The sequence below is a fragment of the Chrysemys picta genome, chromosome 2 (assembly GCF_011386835.1).
Source record: "Chrysemys picta bellii isolate R12L10 chromosome 2, ASM1138683v2, whole genome shotgun sequence".
Lineage (NCBI taxonomy): Eukaryota > Metazoa > Chordata > Testudines > Emydidae > Chrysemys > Chrysemys picta.
In genome coordinates, this window is record NC_088792.1 from 158997820 (window position 1) to 159017902 (window position 20083).

The 20083-nt window shown below is 50.7% G+C and overlaps 1 protein-coding gene across 2 annotated transcripts; it reads right to left on the bottom strand.

Annotated features, from left to right (window-relative positions):
* Window positions 1-401: 401 nt before the first annotated feature.
* On the bottom strand, window positions 402-19884 carry FHIP2B (FHF complex subunit HOOK interacting protein 2B). Of its 2 annotated transcripts, none has more exons than XM_005285103.4 (17): window positions 19732-19884; window positions 18897-18975; window positions 16277-16446; window positions 13258-13362; window positions 12599-12721; window positions 11899-12132; window positions 11511-11707; window positions 10738-10846; window positions 9485-9561; window positions 7859-8054; window positions 6870-7039; window positions 6650-6787; window positions 5474-5564; window positions 4901-5044; window positions 3973-4113; window positions 3611-3711; window positions 402-3233 (listed from the first exon to the last, which is right to left on the bottom strand). In XM_005285103.4, exons 1-17 carry the CDS (start codon window positions 19774-19776, stop codon window positions 3128-3130), a joined length of 2226 nt encoding a protein of 741 aa, XP_005285160.2. In that variant the 5' UTR covers window positions 19777-19884; the 3' UTR covers window positions 402-3127. The 2 variants fall into 2 exon arrangements, with proteins under 2 accessions (XP_005285160.2, XP_042696266.2); XM_042840332.2 differs by having other exon boundaries at window positions 18897-18972; window positions 19732-19818.
* Between the last annotated feature and the right edge of the window lie 199 nt (window positions 19885-20083).

Consider the following 20083-nt stretch of genomic DNA (forward strand, 5'->3'; position numbering starts at 1 on the left):
ACATTCTCCCCTGCCTGTTTTTAGAGCAGTTGTTTAAACCTGTCCAGCCTTAGTTCCAGGGTTTAGTCTCACCCACAGCGGGGAGGCTGCTTTGGGGTTCAGTCAGCAACAACAAAGTGTGTAGTGGTGGCATCCCCTAAGAGTGCATCTGCCCCGTGCTTACATTTCAGCCCTGCTACAGGCCAGGAAGCATTTTAACGTAATACACTTCCAAGGGTGGGTAAGTACTAGCGCCGTTTTACAGAGAGGGAAACTGAGGACAGAGGCAGTGACTTGTCAGGTCAGTGGCAGAGCCGCGAATAGAAGCCAGCTCCCTCTAATTGAGGTGCTAGCTCATTTAAAAAAATATGGTGCAGCTGAAAAAGAGGTTTGTAAAGGGAAAAGGAGCCCACTGATTCAAATTTATCAAGACATCACTTTATTGCCACAGGAAGAGTTAAGTTACTTGTACCTGGTACATATGTACAGACTTAAACTGCACAAATTTTACAGTTGGTTTAGTTACACACCATACATTTAAAAGTGCATAGTTCTGAAAAGAGGTGGCGCTGTAACATTTGCTAGTTCATTGTACCCACTTACCACATGCAGTTGCCATAAATATAACACCAAAACCCAGATTTACCAAGCAGCCAGGTGTACACACCTTTGTGCGTGGTTGATAAGAGGCAACACAAGACCAAAAGCCCCTCTGTAGATAATGCAATATAGCTAAATATGCTATAAGAATCACTTAATGTCTTTGTCCTAGAAAATAATCAGGAGATCATTGGCCTTCAAACAGCTTTCTCTGTTAAGCTCCATCAGGCAAGGAACTGTCTTCCTCAATAACATTAAATAGTGCATTGCCAACCCAGTGGTGCCCCTAAGCATCCAGCCTGCACTTAATACTAATGTCAAGAACCCAGTTGTGGTGAGATTTGTCAGGCTTACAAGCTGCCCTGACAGGGTGTTGTTCATCAGATGTATTATGGTAGTGCCTAGAGATCATCCAAGATTGGGGCCCCATTGTGCTAGGCACTGCCCAAATACAGTAATTTGTATCTCCTCTTGTTGGCTGACAGCTCTAGTTACCAGAGACCTTTCGCTGCATTGTGATGAGCATGAGATGCTGGGATTCTGCAGGGTGTGTGAATAGCTATCAGACACAGCCCTGTTGAATGGGGTAGTATTGCTGGTATAAAGACTATTGCTAACTTCATTCCCAGAGCACTTTACAAATTCATCCTTGCTACCCAGGAAAGCAGTGGGCAAGATCCTCAGCTGGTATAGGTCAATGATACTATGAAGCCGGACATCAGGTAAGAATCTGGCCCATTATATGGAAACACCGGGGAAGTGTGAGAACTCAGCTGATGCTGGCCTCCAGCCCTCCTGACTTCTCAAGGGGCTGTTCTCCAGGATATGTGAGGGAAGCATCCTGTTCTCTAGAGGTAGCTCTGATTTTCCTTTCACAGTGGGGCAGGTTGTTTGGGAGGGTGCTCTGCAAGGCTTTGCTTCACACTCAGTCCAGCTGAACTAGAGCAAAACGCCTTCCCACCTCCAGGAAGACAGAGCAGGGCTGCTATCCCATTTTCGGATCAGCCAGAGCCGAGGTGCTGCCTCCAAAGGTTTGCTGAGGACAAGGAGCAACCTTACATGTCTCTGCTGCCTGGCAGAGCCACGGCGGTTCTATTAGTACCATATGGAAAGCATCAACTGGAGGTAGTTCAAAGTCAGAATGAACCCTTCCTCCAATAAAGGACTCCGTGTACCTTCTGTTCCTCCTTGCCCCAGGGCCCTCATCAGCGAGCAAGAGCATCGGACTAAATGAAAGCTTGTTTAACAGAAAGCCCTCTGACAGCAGCGCATGGGGGCCCAGTGGGACTTGTCTGTCGCACAGCCACATCAAGCATGCCTGCCCTGCTTTGCTCAGGAACCCCAAACACATCAAAACCAATGGAGTAAGCCTCAGGATCTGTCTGGGAGGTAGGTCCAGTCACTTCTTTATCCCTCTCTTACAGCTGGGGGGGAATGTGACTTTTACTGCAAGGCCACCCACCATCCCTACTCCTCCTTCCCTGCTGGACGGCAGGGGAAGAGGTGAGGCTGGCCGCCCGCCCAGCAAAGGCATCATAAGTGCCATGGCTGGAGTCTGACTGCAGGCTTCCAGGTCCATATTTTATATTCAGGGTGTTTTTAATAGACCCTGCTGGGCCAGGTGCAGCAAAGCACCAGCTGGAGATGTTGCACTTTGATTAAAGGCCTGAAGAAGAGTGTCTTATGGCCACCCAGCTGGGGCTGGCTCCCTTGTCTGTCCCTGTTTGTGTTACACAGAGGAGGCTGGATGGATTCCACCTGTCCAGAAACAAGGCCTGCAGGCCTCTGTAGGGGGGTGGTGGTTTAATGGAGCACCCACTTTTGCAATGTGCTGTATCCTATCTTCACCTAGAAGTCTATTCTGGGCTCACTGCCAGGACAGTGCACTGAGTGCAATACAGCTCTCTATTCCACAGGGCTTTAGACACTGCCCTGATCATGTATCCATTCCTTTTCCTCCCCCTAGCCATAGGAACTTGGAAGAGGAGCTATAAAAATCTTGATTGTGGGTGCTGATAATTTTCTGCAAATGCTCCTGCCCACTCTGCTCTTAAGAGGCAGCAGATAGAAATGGTGGAGGGCTCTCAATGCACCTAGTCTTGCTTTCTGAACATTGGGAGCTGTGGCAGCTAAACACTGAGCATGTTCTTTCCACCAATGATCTGAGCAAACCATTGGTTCTGTAAAGGTAGGAAGCAGAGTCCCCTTCCCCCAGAAAGGGAAGCATCAAACCTGAGTAAGATGTTGAGACTGTCTGGAGGAGTCACCCTCTGTTGCGATGCTGCAGAGTCCTGGTTCCCTGCTGCTCTGTGGAGAGGGGCTGGTTGATGGGGGGAGTCTGGCTATCAGGCAGGTGAGTGTTAGAGCCAGACATTCTCTGGAGGCCAGTGATACAGGAAGGTCTCAGCTAAGGTGGATGGCTGAGTGAGGAGTGGTGCTGCCTTCCCCCGAGCCATGGAGCACTAATCTCCCCATTCCAGCAGCGCGTGCTGGCACTGCACTCAGATCTTCTCTCCAGGAAGCAGGTGAGGAGAGCCGGAGGCTGGGCTCACACAGGGCCCTCAGGGGTGAACTTCACAAAGGCGATGGCTGCCAGTTCCTTACAAAACTCCTCCAGCACCACCACTCCCTGGAAGAGGGTCATGTGATCAATCCTGCAAGGGAACCAAAGCAAAGGCTGAGGAGTGCTCTGCACAGCGGGGAGAAGCTGGCTCCCTTGCCTGGAGAGCAGGATGTTCCACTACCCCAACAGATCCCATGCAGAAGGGGAAGGGTGGGAGCCAGTGCCTCAGCCCATCCCCGAAAGCTTAGCACAAGCACTGGGCAGGAGCGTTATCAAACAACCCTGAGGCTGCTCATACTTAATTCCTTGCTACCCCACTGTATCAAGCACACTGGAGTGGGGCCCTGTGCTGAGATGAGGGGAGTTTCCCTGGTGGTTAATGTCTGCTGAGATAGATACTGTGTTCCCCTTGTTACACACGCTGGAGGGCACCAGTTGATGTAGCACAATACAAGTACAAGCACTTACTGCTCTTCAGGGACCAGCCCCATTAACTGTCTCCGGACCAGCAGCAGCTTGGCTGGGAACTGAGACACCCGCTGGATTCTCTGCATCAGATCTCCGATCACCTAGGGAGGAGGTGAGAATTAGCTCCCTGCAGGTGGAGAGGTGCCCCCCAGCTCTGGGTTCGGAGCACTCCGTACATACAGCCGAGTCCAGGACTCTACTCTGGGCCCACTCAGCCTACTGGTGCTGGCAGCTTTGCAGCTGAGGGGCTTATTTTTGCAGTTTTCTGATTCCCTCTCCCCTCCCCTCCCCCCCCAAGTTGCACACTAACATCTACATGAACCCCTATGCCCCACCAAGGACTTGGCATAGGGAAAAGTTACCCTGATGAGTACAGAGAAGAGCGTCCTGCAGCCAGGAGCCAGGTTCAGGTAGGGGTCCAGGAGGTATTCGTGGAGGTGCGGGTGCGGGAAGAGGGCCAGGCGGGACAGCACTGATGTCATTTGTAGGTTCAGTCCGTAGGGCTGCGGAACATAGACAAAAAATGAGATCGCTTCCTTGAAGTGCCTTCACAGAGGTTCTCAAAGTTTTGTATTGGTGACCCCCCTCCCCCTTAAATATATATAAAAAGTGGTTTTAATTTATAACACTATTATAAATGCTGGAGGCAAAGCGGGGTTTGGGACGGAGGCTACCAGCTCACAAACCCCAAGTAATTACCTCGAGATCCCCCTGCAGTAGGGGCAGCCTGGCTTGGACTCTGCCTTTGGTTCGTGTCCCTCTCATTCATTTAAAAATAGGACAATGAGAGCCTGAAACCATCTTCCAGTGAGGCAGATCTCTGGTATTACAGGAGCGCCCACAAACCCTAATCAGGATCAGGGCCTACTCCAAAGAGCTTACAGTCTTTGAGGGTGACTTGTGTTCCTGTTGGACTATGCTCCTGGGGGCAACTATCTGCTTTTGCAGGCCACCTGCAAGGTTACAGAAGTCTCAGTAACAAAGCTGTTACAGCCAGACAGGTCTACAAAGCTGGACACAATGTATTTCCCTGTTGAGGCTCAGTTTCAATTCAATAGTTGCATTTCCCCACTGACTTGGCTGAAGCCTTGGGGTGGAATGGAGATCTGGGAGGATCAAGGATCGCAGTCCTGTGTTGTGGTCACTAGCCGATACCTTTGTATCCTACAAAATGGCTAGGTGCTCATTGGTTACCCCAAAGAGGAAGCCCTACCTCCAGCAGAGTAAAGCAGAGAGTGCTGCCACTACAGCTCCCCAATCCCCCAAACAAGGCTGCAGTTTTCACCCTACCTGATCCAGGATCCGTGTCATACGGTCAAACAGCACCTTCAGGAAATGGCCCTCATAAAACGCTGCTTGTGGGTCACAGGGCTCCAGAGGTTTTGGTGCCTGAGGCCAATTCCATGAGGCTATGTTAGCAGAGCATTCCTGAAACTGACAGAAGAAGCGTGAGGGGCCATGACGGAGGACAAAGTGCTCTCTGCAATTCTGAGCAGACTTCAAATGTGCTCTTAACCCTAAAACTAGGCTGAACATGGCCAGCAGCCCAAACTGCTGGGTGTGGGAGGCAGATAGGTGCACTGGCAAACAATTGGCAATACAACTGGCACTGTTAAAGATCAAAGGCGTTTTATATCTCCACTTGGAATGGGACAGGGAAGCCCCAGGTTGAGGGGGAAAAGAAAGACTTTGAAACCCTACTGGCCACCCTGTCTGAGCAGTGGGTATGTCCAATCTCAGCCAGGTCTGGCACAGAGTGAGTGCTGTGTGTGCCAGGTAGGATAGTCCTGATGGGAAGGGAGCTGTGAGACGGGAGTGGGGGCAGCAAAGAATAAGGGCATGGGGACCCCATCAATGACCTACCAGCCTTAAGGCATCGTGCACATAGGTATCATATCCTGCCTCCTCCAGGTAGGAGGAGGTCTTTGCCTCATCAGGAACTAGGCCCAGGAAACTGAAAGAGAGAAGACAACAGGAGCTGGTACTCTACACAAATCTCCCCCATGCTGATGTTGCCCAGGCGCAGGGGGGAAAGGAGTGAATGCAGCAGATGCAGAATGTGCCTATTGGGACTGATATCCCAAGCTCCTAATGTGGTCTCCCCAATAAGGCACTTAACTTTCCAGCCATCGCACAGGCTCCTTCCTGACCCTTACTGCAGGCACCACCGTACCCCATTAAACCTACCATCAGATTACCCTGCTGTCATTCCTTGGGTTACTGCTGGTCATGAAGCTACCCAGCCACAGGCTTTGAAGCCGTGGTGAACTGCGCAGGCTAAGTAAGATGTCCCAAGCTTTCTAGTGGGGCTGGATAGCCAATGCCCATTAGCTTTAGGCTAGTGAAAGCTGGAGCGCTGGTCTCCTGATAACAATGTACCAGAAAAACACTGTCTGGAGATGGGATGCCCAACAATGAGCAAGTGTGGGGTCTTCCTTTGCAGTTCAAAGTAATAGCCCAATTTATAAGCCGGAGCTTAGATGGGCCCCTGGCATGGCTACTAATATGGGAAAGGGCCTGGGAGACAGAGCTCTAGCCTGTTATGGAAGGCTTCTGGGTAGGGCAGGATGCAAGCTGACCAAAACGCAGGGAGTTGGGTTTGCCAGAAGTTTTGGTATTTCTGAACTTGCTTTCATTCCAAACAGCAAAATAGGCTTGTCCTGAAATGAACTATGTGAAATTGACATTCAGAGGCTAGCATTTTCACTTAGCTGCTGTGGGGCAGGGATCCTAGCAGACCCCGCAGCCCAGGCATGTTCCCTGGAGCAGGGAGCCTACCAGTCCACAGAGCCCTTGCTGGAGCAGGGGCTCCCAGAGTGGGGATTCACCCGTCCTCACAGCCTACGCTGCTGTGGAATTGCACTGAGTTCTTCTCTACCTGCCCTTCATGCATCTGAGTTCCCCAAAGCCGCCCCACCCTTCTGACTGGATCGGAGCCATGAGCTAGCCTGTGGAGGGGAGGCAAAGATGTACTAGACATTGGATGCATGGTCCAACATTCGTGATTCTTAGCCCCCACAGCCCAAGGGAAAGCCCTACCTGAGAACAATTTCATTCACGTCTGTCTTCTCATTAGGCCTGGCAGGCCCCCGGGGGGAGGATGCCATTGGTTTTTTACGTGTCCGGAAGCCTGTATCTGGAAATTCATCGGTGAAATAGGGATCTTCCTCCAGCTCCCTGCAAGGCCAGGAACAGGCATTACATTGCAGCCCCAGCTTGGGCCCACCAGGTTCTGCGCTTCCCATTTCTGTCCACTTACAGTGTGTCCTCGTAATGCTCCTGCTCGTGGGTGCTCCGCTCCTCCTGCCCCGGCTGGCTGCGCAGGATGTAGCTCCGCTCCTCCAGGTTTCTCAGCACTAGGCTGTATACAATATGCTCATGGGGTTTCCGGAGCAGCTCCTCAAACAGCCTCAGGGTAGCGAGGCTGATCTACAGGGACAGAATCGTGGTCAGTTGTGGGACAAGTGTTTAAAATTCCCGTGAAAAGAATTTGCCACTAAAACACAGCCATTCTATCCCAGCAGCTAGGAAGCCTAGCACTCCCTGCAGGGCCATCTCAGACCATAATCCCTTCCAGGGTTGATACATGGAGTTCCCAGGCAGTTAACTGGGGGTGGGTCTTTCAGAGGAGACCTTAAAAACAAGGGATCCTGTTTGCTTGGTGAGGACATTAAAGATTTCATAGCATGGCTGACAGGAGCAGGGGTTTGCCCCAGCATTCTACTGTTGTACAGCATGCAATGTGCAGGGGGCTGAACCCCTAGAGATGGCTGCATTCCAGGGGTGCTGTAAATCTGGAGTGTTTGAAGTGGTTTGGGATCCTTCTAGATGAGCGATACTGCATCAGTTATTAATATCCCAAAGCACTTTACAAATTCTACAGGGATCACTTCATCCAGCACTGAGATGGAGCCACCGCACAGCAACACTGCCTGACTGCTGAGGGCCGAGAGTGAAAAATCCTGTATCTGACAAACTGCCTGGGGAATTTAAGGAGACCGAATGCAATGACCTGGCCTGGAACTAAGGCAGGACACCTCAAATCTTACCAGGGTGCCACAGCATCACTAATGATCTCAAGGGAGCAGGGCCTTAGGTCTGGAAATGGTCCAAAAGGAAGAGCAGCTTCCCCCCTTGAAATTCCAACAGGGAGATTAGCTAGTAAAAGCTGAGTCTGGGGTCCCACCGGAGAGGGGCAGAGCCATGGGAGGCTGCAGGTGGCAACTCTACATGCAGACACAGCCTCACCTCATCAGACAGGTGGTTGCAGTGCTCTATCAGCTGAGAGCGCAGGAGGTGCTGCTGTGGAGAGTCAGTGATGGCTTCTGGCTGCCTCTCTGTGCCCAGCAGGAATGTCACCAGTTCCTGGAGCAGGGCAGGAGCGCTGATCTGCCTCACCATGGCCATCAGCATTGCCGTAGAGGTGAGGATGCCAAGTTCAGACCTGCCAAATAATGGCGGAGAGAAAGTAGTTACTGCTGCTTATCTCCATGCAGCTGCTCAGAGCACACATGCAGCACAGTGAGCCGTGTGCTCTAAAGGAAATATCTCCACCCAAGGACCTCTAGGGACTTTACAAATAAAGCTCTATACCCACGCACCCCCTGTGGTGGGCCAGTAGCACCGTCCCCTTTGATGGATGGGAAAACCAAGGCACGGAGACAGGAAATGACAGAGCTGGGAACAGAACCCTGGACTCCGCCCGCGCTCCTCATTTTTTGCTCTGACCCTAAGATGTCACTGCCTCCGGGACACTAAGAGCAATGTGAAAGTAATGCAGTGTGATATCTGGAAAGCCACCTATTCCAGCTCACAAAGAGAAAGTCTCTCTAGAGATGCGTATGGACCACAGCAGCGGACGGAGGGCGCATGAAAAGGGTCAAGGCAATACCAAAGCCAGAGGCTAGACTGGGCAGTTCAGGTGTAATGAGTTTGGGAGTTTACTATGCAGGGACAGAAGGAAGTCCAAAATAATACTGAAGGCCTGGAAATGCAGAGCGAAGTGTGAAACTCCATCTTGCAGGGGCCAGTTCTGCTACTGCCTTTGGAGGGGCCCTGAGCAGCGGAGCTGCAGGAGAAGGCTTAGAACTGACCACTGGCCTCAGCACTACCCTATCTTAGAGTGGATAAAATAAGGCACATCGCTTTGAATGACAGCTAAAGGCATTAGAAAACTGTGCCAAAACCACTCCCTGCAACAGAGGAGATCTGATTCTTCCCTTAATCCATTTATTTTACACCCCTGCCTCGTCTCCAGCACGATCAGATGTTCCCGCCTTTCCCTCTATTGAACTTTCTCTGCTTCCCAGACTCAAATTCCCCAGCTTGGCAGAGCAGGTTAGAATCCCTCTGGTGGAATGTTCCATTCTGCAGGCAGGGGTTTCGCTTTTACACTAAGTGTAGGAAGAGGATTTTTTTGTTTTGTTTTGTTTAAAGATTTACAGACTAACTTCCACAAAAGCTTGGATGGGACGCATGTGGCCGGGAAGCTGCCTCCTTGTGGGAGTGCTATGCACCCCTCTTATCTACCACACCTGCCATCCCACGATTGCAAAGCACTTTTCCAATGGGAATTATTTGAGCCTCACCAGCCTGAATGCAGCATTAACTCCATTCTACAGATGGGGAAACTGAGGCACCAAAGCAGTGACTCATTTAACACCAGCTGCTGCCATAGCCAGAAACAGAACTGAGGTCCTGACTCCCAAATCCCTACTTTCACCACAAGACTAACCCACTTCCCTCCCTCTCATGCCTGGTGTGGGTGCCAGACCAGCTCAGCCTCACACCATGGATATCCCCCCCACCCCAGTTTACACAGGAAGCTGGTGAACAGCCGGTTGGCCCCTCAGCCTGTGTGACACGTGTACTCACATCTGCAAGAGCTGTGGCTGCAGAATCCCCTGGAAGAGCTTTTCACCAATGGCCTCCGTTACAGCATCTGCAACTACCTGATGGTCACAAAGAGAGAGTCAGTAACGAGCTACCAGCTGCCTGATAGTCCTACGACTCCCCTAGTTCCTTCCTGCATGACAAGAGCAGAGACTCTGCTGCTCCTTAAAGTTTCTCTCGGCGTGGTGGGGTCACTGACGTACATGGGGAGTGACTGCCACATCACTGTTCCTTTGCCAGGGCTGACACATGCTCTGTGGTTCTTGCACACAGAGACTCTGGAATCAAGTGACCCAGGCACTCCTATTAAAGGAAAGCGTTTCCTGGTAGCTAGAAGATGGAGACAGAACATACTGGAGTCTTCTTAAATGGGTTCAACCACAAACCACTAGACTGGGGTCATCCAGGATGGCTCCCACCCTTTAACACGTCCCCATAGGGACAAAATAATCCTGTTGTGATCTTAGCAAGTGCATGTTGTCATCTTGCAGCTGTGTGTGGCAATGATGCATCATAGTGATCTTCACAATATCACACAAGGATTGCAATTTCATCGTACTCTGAGGCAGAGATCTTCAGCTGTCTGGCAAGCTGGACTCACAGACAAGCCTGATGAAATTGAGGCTGTCCTAACACACTTCAGGATACATGGCAAACCCAAAATCCAAGCCACAAGAGCCAGGATGCAATAGTCCAGGAGCCACTGGAGTTGGTGGATCTCAAAAAGGCACCATAGGTTGTCTTCTCCAAGGAGAATTTTAGCCATAAGACAAGACACAGTTTGGTTCCCAATGGCCCATCTACCACCACATCCGTGGCTCGTAAGTCCATTAGTAGTGGCCTAATGAGGTTGTCTACTAAATACAGGAGGAAAACAGGTGGCCTGGCCTGAGTTCTAGCAGAGATATGAGTGAGGCCGGCTTGCGCTGCAGCAGTCTAACTCCACTGCCAGCAGCTCATCAGGTAAAGGGCACAAGATGTTTAGCTGTAGGTGGAATGAGTGTAACTCAGCCAGTTTCCAATCCACTCTTGTAAATCAGTGGCTCTTTGGCTGTGCCCGAAACAGCATCTAGGGTTGGGCTAAGACGACGAGTTAAGATTCCTTAAATATCAGGCTCCCCACATATTTAAATGTATATTTGTCTTGCTCTAGAGACTTGCACCCTCTGGGGCAGAGGAGATAGGAATGCTCATCTAAGACAACAAACAATGGGGAGAAGTCACTTGTTTCTTACCGGGTGGGCCTCTCTCACGAGGTGATCACAGTAATCTAACCAGCTAAAGAAAGCATCCAGGCTCCCCTTTCCTGGGAAGGAGGCCTCATCGGTGGAGTTATTCTGCAACCTGCAAAGAGATCCAAGGGGGGTGAAGGACACTGTAGGAATCAACTCCAAAGCATCATCCAAGGGCTATGGTACGTTGGGGGTGGAGTGGGGTAGGAGAAGAGGCCTCCTCTCTGGAGTGACAGCAGAGAAGGAAGCTGCCAGTTCTCTCAACGTCCTCACTTGGCCCATATGGCATAGAACACCAGAGATGGAAAAGCCCCGAGAGAGCAACAAGGCCAGCCGTTCTCATCCGGGGTCATGACCCACCGGGGGGGTGGGGACCACCCTGCTCTTCCCATATTGCTAAGTGGGTCCCTGTAGGGAAGAGGTTGAGGATCTCTGTTAGGCTGTACCCCCTGAGCCAGGGCAGACACCACACTGTTGCTATTCTCCAGGGACTTACAGTCCCAGCTTGACCCATCCCATAGTCCCCCTTGGAGAGGATACCACAGCCTAGCAGGCCTCACTATGTACCCACGCCTGCAAGGTGCTCAATCCTGCCAAGGTCCATGGGAGCCAGGGTGCAGCCCCTGCAGAACAGATCTCACTAGTCTTCTCTGGGCCCAATACTTCCAGGGAGAAGGTCAAGAGTGAAAGCTGGTAGGGTGTTCCCTTGCAGTGAGGCTGGGAATGGATTTACCCCAGGCTCTCCTTATCTTCCTACTGACCCATCAACTTCCTACCTCCAGCTGACTCTCTCTAGGGAGAGGATATCTGCAGGGTCGGCTGAAGTAGGGACGGCATTGTACAGGTCACACAGGTGATCAGTCACCAGACAGCAAAGGGCGCTGTTCTGTACCAGGTACGTGGCAGCTGCCTGCTGAGCGACACTTATGAGAAGCAGCAGGTTTTCCTGAGCTTTTAGTGCAACCCTGCTCTTCTGCCAGAGAGAGAGAGAGAGACAGACAGACAGACGTTACCACAGCACCAAGCCTGTTTATTCCCCTCCCCAGCTCAAGGGTGAATGGAACACCAAGGTTGACGCTAACCTGCTCCATCCCACTGATAGGCAAGTTCATTCCCTACTCGCCACCTGGCACCCCTCTGCTTTCCCCCACCCCATGTCGGTACCTGGCTCTTGCATAAGTTGATTAAGGAAGTGATCAGATTGTTTTCCTTTCTCAGAGGGGAGGAGCTGGAGACGGAATTCTTTGGTTTTCTGGCCAGGCTAGCGCAGGGGGCGTCACCCATGGAACGTTCTCTGTCCTGCTCAGGAGATGCAGTCAGGGCTCCGTTGGTAGCCAAGGTCTCTCCCTGGCTGCTGCCGGCATCTCCCTCTGGGCTCCCAGTTAGAAGATTCTTTCCCTTGAGAATAAAGAGACAGGAGAGAGAGCAGTTAGCATCACAGCAATAGCGCTTCCAGCATTGACACAAACGAGACTGATCCCAGGTACACACAGCGAATACCCAGAAAGCTAGATAGGTGCAATATGTACCTGAACATACCTAGATATGTATATACTGGAAAAACACCTAGAAATGCTCAGCTAAGCAGATAATAAAACAACACAGCACATTTCAACAGAGGATCTCATAACCCTTTGCAAACATTAATCCTCACAACTCCCCGATGTGCTGTAGGGAAGTAAATATTATCCCCATTTCACAGATTGGAGAGTACAGAGAAGTGAAGTGATATGTTTAAGGGCACACAGCAGGTCCAGGGTGGTGTTAAGAAGAGAGCCCAGGAATCCCAGATGGGCCTCCAGCAGTGGCCAATACCTTGCTGTAAGGAAGGGATGGCATGCAGGTGCCAATGCGGGCTCCTTACCTCCAGGATGTACGTGAGCAGAGCAGGATCCTGCTTGATCTTTGCACACAGAACAGCGGCAAACTGTACCTCTTCCTTCTCAGTCGCAGAGCCTAGCACATTGCTGCCGAACTGAAGGAGCTTCTGAGGAAGGACACAGGGCGGTCAGCCTTCACAATGATAAAAGAGGGGGTAGGACTGAGCTTACACAGTGCTGAATGGGGTTTGCTGGCATCGGGGACGGGCATTCTTCCCTCCTCACTAGAAGCTGCTGGACACACTCCCCAGGAATATGTACCCGTATCAGTCGTACAGCCACTCATGTACAAAAGAGCGGGCAATAGCCCCCATTGTGGCAAAGTAACATTCAAGCGAAGTATTCATCATTGCCCTGAACCCTGTATAGTGATTGACACCACTATCAATTGGGTATCAGAACGGTCATATTTTATACCCACTCTGCACTGGTGTAACAGAGCACCAGGTGCATAGCACTGGGGAACTGGACCCCCCACGGGGTCTACGTTAACATCACTGCTCATCAGAAACTTAGGCCACTAGACCGCTGAGTGAGGAAAGGTACGACGAGTGCTTCAAGGAGCACACTTTACACTGCCTGCAGTAAGACAGCTCAGAAAGCGGCTTTGACAAGCCAAAGAGAGAGCAGAAGCAGCGCTCACCTGAACAGGTCTGTGCACATTCAGATAGTGCAACAGTGGATGCTGCACCTGTCCCAGGACTCTGCTGAAGAAGAGGAACACCTGCTGCCTCATGCCTGGAGGATACTGAGAGCAAAGGAGAGAGAGCAAAGTAAATTGGCAGTTAAGTAATATTCCCCTTCAGTGCGACAGGAAACATGATACGAAGTGTCTGAGCCAATCAGTATGTCACAGATAGATAGTGAATGTATGTAACATGGCAGAGGTAAGAGCTGCAAACATATAGCCATATGCACCCTATATACTGCAGCTAGTGCAGAAGGCTAAAACGCCACAAGGGTTTTCAAGTTTACATGGGCAGGGAAACTCCAAGAACAGAGGGGTTTTGAAGCTCTCAGAGAACAAGATTCAGTTTATTATTGATTTTATCATCAGATAATCTGGTAAGGCTACACTGTCCCTGCTTCAGGCAACCATCAAGAAAGCGTGTGAGATACAACCTGGAGCCCAGCTGAACTGTGAGAACATTAAAGGGAATGCTCTGGGATAATGTTAAGACAAACACCGAGGTTTTGTTTACAAATAGTTTTTCCCAAATGCAGTGTGAATACACATGTTTTCACAACCCAAATGTAAGAGAAAACTGGTTTGGTTTAGGAAGTAAATACTTCCCTGGAGCACTGGTAAAACAATCATTTGAGCATTGAAAAACTGACTAGAAACAGCAGTGAAATTGACCAGACTTATATCACTATCCCAGCTCCGCACAATGCATAAAAATACCCTAACAGCAGAAATAAATAATGCTTTGCCCGTCTAATGTACCTTTTAAGGCTCTCACAGTGCTTCACAAACATTAATTAATTCTCTCCGTAAGTATTTATATTGCTTAATGAACTTCACTTTAATAAATTAAGCTTCTCAGCTGCCCTGTGGTGAAAAAAATCAATTAGATTATTTTTCCATTTTCAAAAGGTTTGTTATTCATAAGTCCTATAACATGATGAAATGGAAAAAAACAAGCAAGGATGAATCATAGTAGAGATAAAGGGTAGACAGTACTGAATGCAACTGATTTTTATAAACACACAATAAAGACTAATATTTCCAGTTACTGTTTCCTTGTTTTTGTGTTAGGGGGGAAAAAAGACTATTTATAGCACAATAAGCTAAGTTATTATTAGTAACACAGGCTAGTATGGTTATAATTTTTAGCTTTTGATATTTACTCTGATAAAGTCCTTTTAAAAACACTTCTTTCCTGCAAATCAAAGGATTGATCCTGCAACCCTCAATCAGGGAGTCAATGAGACTACTCACCTGAGTAAACACTGCTCACATCAGCAAAGGTTGTAGTATATGGGGAAAATTTTCGACGTTGCCTAAGTGGTTTAGGAGCCCAAGTCGCATTTCCAAAAGTGATTCGGGTGCTTAGGAGCCTATGAGTATGTCTACACTACAAGTGCTGCAGCTATGCCACTGTCACGCTGTAGTGTAGACACCTGCTACAGTGACAGAAGCACAGCAGTAAATCCAACCCCTCAAGAGGTAGTAGCTAGATGATCAGAAAAATTCTTCAACCTAGTGGTGTCTTACCTACGTCTTACCTCAGGTGTGAATTTTTCACACTGCTGAGCGATGTAGCAAGGTTGACTTAAGTTTTAGATGTAGACCAAGCCTTAGGTTAGATCTTCACTAGAATCACTGCAGCTGAGCCGCAGTACCACTTCAGTGTGGACATTGACTACAGCAATGAGATGGGTTCTCCCACCTCTGTAGTTAATCCACCTCCCTGAGAGGCAGTAACTAGGTCAATGGAAAAATTCTTCTGTCAGCCTAGTGCTGTCCACTCCGGGGGTTAACTACATCACTCAAGGGTGTGGATTTTTCATACCCTGAGCGACGTCGCTGGGTCAACCTAACTTTTTAGTGTAGACCTGGCCTGAGTCTCGCTGAAAGTCAATGGGATTTAGGCTCTTAAGGTGCTGTCTAGCCTAGAATTTGAAAGGCGTTATCTAACATGTATTAACCATGTAATGTAGACAAGGCCATGTGCCTAATAGGCTGCTTACACCTTCCAAGTCCTAGTCTATCCTAAGTGGCTTCTGAAACTGGGACCTCAGACTCCTAAATCACGGATATGCTTTGAAAAATGTTATCCTGGTCTCAGTTCCTTAAATTTATACTTCTTTGCTGTGAACAAGTCAGACTTTATAGTCACTGAAATCAACAGTTCCACCACTAGGACAATGAATGGTGTTTGTCTTGGGCAGGGGTGGGCAAACTTTTTGGCCTGAGGGCCGTATCAGGTTTTGTAAATTGTATGGCATGCCGGTTAGGGGAGGGGGTCATGACCCAGCCCCCACCTCCTATCTGCCCGCCCCCGCCCCCGCCCCCCCCCCCCCCCCCCCGGGACTCCTGCCCCATCCACACAACTCCTCTCCCTGTCCCCTGACTACCCCCGGCCCCCCATACAATCCCTCCTCTCATTCCTGATGGCCCCCGCCGGGACCCCTGCCCCATCCAACCACCCCTCCTCCCTGTCCTGACTGCCCCCTGCCACCCCATCCAATTCCCCTTCCTTCCTGACTCCCCCCTGGGACACCTGCCCCCATTCAACCCCATTTCCCCCCCAGACCACCATCCATACTCCTGGCCCCTGACCACCACCCCGAACTTCCCTGCCCTCTATCCACCCCTCCTGCTCCCTCCCCACTTACCGCCACTGCCTGGAGCACCGGTGGCTGGCGGCGCTACAGCCGGGCCACGCTGCCACCACCACGCAGCACAGAGCACCGGGTCAGGCCGGGCTCTGTAGCTGTGCTGCCCCAGGAGCTAACTGCCCCACCGCCCAGAGTGTTGCGCCGGTGGCGGAGCGAGCGACCTGAGGCTGCGGGGGAGGGGGAACAGCAGGGGAGGAGCTGGGGGCCAGCCTCCCAGGCCAGGGGGCCGGGCAGGACGGTCCTGCGGACCGTAGTTTGCCCACCCCTGGTCTTGGGCTTGTGCATGGCTGACTTGGTGAGTAACACGGTGTACACACCTCTGCTTTCCCCAAAGTGCTGAGGGTCTCCAAGATTTTGTGCTGCAGCAGGTATTCCAAACAAGGCCCTGTCTCCCCTGCTGGATGCTGCTTCTCCTCATACACCAGAATGTCCAGCATCTGTTTCAGGCGCCAGGGGATATCAGTCTCCTTAACTGGGATGTTTTCATCTAAAGAGAAGGAATATATAAATCCCAATCAAAACACGCTACATGCTGGGTAAAACAGGCATTAAGGCGTTAGCTCCATGCGACTATCAAACTTATACAGGCCAAAGCATCTTCATATACACACCCCTCCCTGTAACTCATGGAACATGGCAGCTCTTTTAATAGTGCACAGCATATCCTGGGACTGACACAGTTACAACAACACAGCAATGCTATAATAGTTTGGGACAGGAAGTGAATAGCAAGCATATCCAACAGAAGCTGTAAGGGGAAGTAGTCAGAATGTAATTACCCAAAAAGCAATTTAGTCAAGACCCTGGAGCCAACACCCTTACACTTGTAAAAACATCATGGGATTGTCACAAGTGGCCAGGACTTCAGTTTTACATCTCAGCTGGAAACCAGCACCTCTGTGCTGGGGAACTGGTTTGGTATTGTGTCAGTGTGAAGTCAACGGAGCTCCACGTTAGCGCAGGGATATGCCCAAACAGATCAGCTTGCGGGATTAGGGCCATAGCTCATGAGAGCTGATGAGATCAGAGCCTGGGGCAGCACAGTCATAGGCCTTACACTAACCAAGACCCAAATGAAACAAACCCTAAGAAAAAAATCAGGCAAAGCCAATGCTTTATTCATAATTCCTACTGCAGGCATCAGGACACAGGGCACTGTTCCACACCACACAGGAGTGACCTTTTAGAAAGATTTTCTCTACATTCTAAGACACAGTGAAAGACTCCAAAATGGTGAATTTAAAACCTTCCCCTCCCTGCAACAGAAAAACAAGTGGGTGTTTTCTTTTCAGGGACTGGTAGAACCCAGAGGAAGTTAACAAAAACAAAATTAAAAAAAAATCATCATGCCTCTCAATCGGAGATCTTTTTTAAACTAAGTTTGAGCTTTGGGGGAACGTTAATAGGTATAAAACCACACACAACACCCGCCCCCCCAAACAAACAAACAACCAATTCATTTCATCCCAGACCTATGTATTTAAAAAAAAAAATCAGAAAATTCTATTTTCCAGAGGTAACTTTGAAACATATATCCTACCAACCTCTCCCCTTTGGCTTCCAAGCTGTAATTTTCACTTTGATATTTATCTCTGCAGCACCCCAAGCAAGTAGGACGATGGTTTAAAAATTATTATCCCTATAATAGAGCCCTTGATGGACCATTAGCCACAGTGACACTAAGCAGCAATGTTATAATAGAAAGCAACAGAGGGTCCTGTGGCACCTTTAAGACTAACAGAAGTATTGGGAGCATAAGCTTTCGTGGGTAAGAACCTCACTTCTTCAGATGCAAGTGAAGAAGTGAGGTTCTTACCCACGAAAGCTTATGCTCCCAATACTTCTGTTAGTCCACGAAAGCTTATGCTCTAATAAATTTGTTAGTCTCTAAGGTGCCACAAGTACTCCTGTTCTTTTTACAGGACCCTCTGTTGCTTTTTACAGATTCAGACTAACACGGCTACCCCTCTGATACTTGTTATAATAAAACAACAACACTGACCTAGGCAAGAGCAAAGGTCAACGTTTCTCAAACTTGGGGAGTCTAAGGTTAAGCTCATAAATCCCTATTTAGGTATTTAAATCAGATTAGGGACTTGAGGACTTCTTACCACACCACAACTGTACCAGTATACCCGTGCCTCTAACTGTAAAGCAGTACAACTCCCTCTAGTGTGGATGCAGTTACACTGGTAGGGACTAAGCTATACTGGGATAAGCACTTTATACCAGTATAACTGTATGCACACTTAGGGCTGCAGCCGTATAGAATATCAGTTACAAAAAACGCCTACTACAAAATCTCTGTGTAGATCAGACCTAATTTAGTATCAAAAAGAAGAAATGTTGGCCATAGCATTTAGTGCAGGAGCAGGCCAGCCATTCTCAAAACGTTGAGAGAGCATCTCTGAGCAACAGAGACTGGTTATTATAAGGCTCTGGCCCAGAGTATCAGATATCTACAAATGCCCGGGGACAGGACCCCACTGTGGTGGTTCTGGTGGGAAGAAGCAATGCCCGTGTGCCATATATAGAGCAGTGTGTTCACATTTTAATGGTTGCAGGCAACATTTCTCCTGGCAGGGTTTTCATGGGCTATTCAGCAGGCCTTTCATTATCACTCACAGGAATGTCCTGCACTGACCGCAGGAAGAGGATGATGGAGGCATTAATATTTTGCTCTACTCTTGTGCCAAGGCTCTCAAAGCATTTTGTACACGTTAATGAATTAACCCCAACAAATGCCCAGCTATGTCTGGTTGTCTCCCTTTTACAGCGAGGGAAGCTGAGTAAAAGGATTTCTCCAAAGTCTCATGGAGCATCAACTGGCAGAGCTGAGAAGACAACCCAGAAGTCCTAACTTACAAAGTCCCCACTCTCCCGAGAGCTGGGAATAGAACCCAGGAGCCTGGACTCCCAGCCTCGCCCACCACCTACCTGTGGTCTCTAGGTAGTAGTGAGTGAGCCCTTTCCAGTGCTCGGTGAATGCCTCCAGCAGGTCAATGCTGGGCTCCTGCTGCAGAGAGGAGGGTGCGGGCGTTAGTAGATAGCTAGAGCCCTTTGGGAAGGGGATTGTTCATATCCACCCACAGGCCCTACTCACAGGAGGGTCTCCCCCTTCTGACCCCCATATCCCGGTAGCATCCTGCTCCTTGGGAACCCCTGTCCCAACAGACATGGGGGTTAGGAGAGGAGCCCCCAAAGCAGAGTGCCCTGGGGCCCCTCTCCTGACCCCTAACCCCATATCTCCTGGGACACCTCTCTGTCCCCCATACTCTCCCCAAGCCCCAATTCTCCCCCCCACCCCCAAGAGTACCAATCTCCTGAACCCAACAGCACCCTGGGGCCCATCCTGGGTACCCTGTAGGATGCCATCCCCCAGCCCTAGTCCCCTGTGGGCCTCATCTCCTGACACCCAATGACACCCTTGGGGGCCCGACCCAGATCCTATGTCTAGGTTCTTGGAAGACCCCCCAGTTCCCTGGACTGCCCCATCTCGGGACCCCAATGACACCCGGGGGGGGTCCATCCTGGGTGCCCACCCCAGTACCCTGGCCGCAGGAGTTGGCCCCCAACCCCAATTCTCTAGGCTCCCCCATCCCCTGACCCCAACGACACCGGGGGGGGGATCAATCCTGGGCACCCCCCGACCTTGACCCCTGGAGACGCCCCTCAAGCCCCACTCCCCGTGCCCTGCTCTCCCGCCGACCCCCTGGGCCCCACCCCCGAGCACCCCGCTCCCTGGCGGAGCCGACTCCGGCCGGGCCCTCACCGTCTCCACCGCCTGCTGCAGGAAGGCGCCCAGGCGGCTGAACATGGCGGCGGCGGCGCCGCCCGGCCCGCCGGGGGATCCCGGCCCGAGCAGACGGAAACCCGGGCTCCACCCGGCGGCCTGTGCGGGAGGCTGGGGCGGGGCGGGGCGAGGCGGGGCGGGGCGGGGCGAAGCTGGGAGGGAGAGAGGAGGGCGGCGCAGGTTCAAAACGGCAGGAGCTGGGGGAGGGGATCAGGGAGCTATGGGGGTGGGGTCAGGAGGGCATGGGGGATTTGGGGTGGGGGTCGAGCGAGCTGGGGGAAGGAGTCAGGGGGGCTATGGGGGAGCTGGGGTAAGGGGTGTATGGAGGTTA

What these genes read in the sequence shown, in the direction of transcription:
- FHIP2B (XM_005285103.4), bottom strand. Translation starts at nt 19,776, where the DNA reads ATGTTCAGCCGCCTGGGCGCCTTCCTGCAGCAGGCGGTGGAGACG. An exon ending in ATGTGCACAGACCTGTTCAG is followed by an intron (nt 12,722 to 13,257) that starts GTGAGCGCTGCT and finishes GTCCTTCCTCAG; the next exon opens with AAGCTCCTTCAGTTCGGCAG. An exon ending in TCGTGAGAGAGGCCCACCCG is followed by an intron (nt 9,562 to 10,737) that starts GTAAGAAACAAG and finishes TGTGACCATCAG; the next exon opens with GTAGTTGCAGATGCTGTAAC.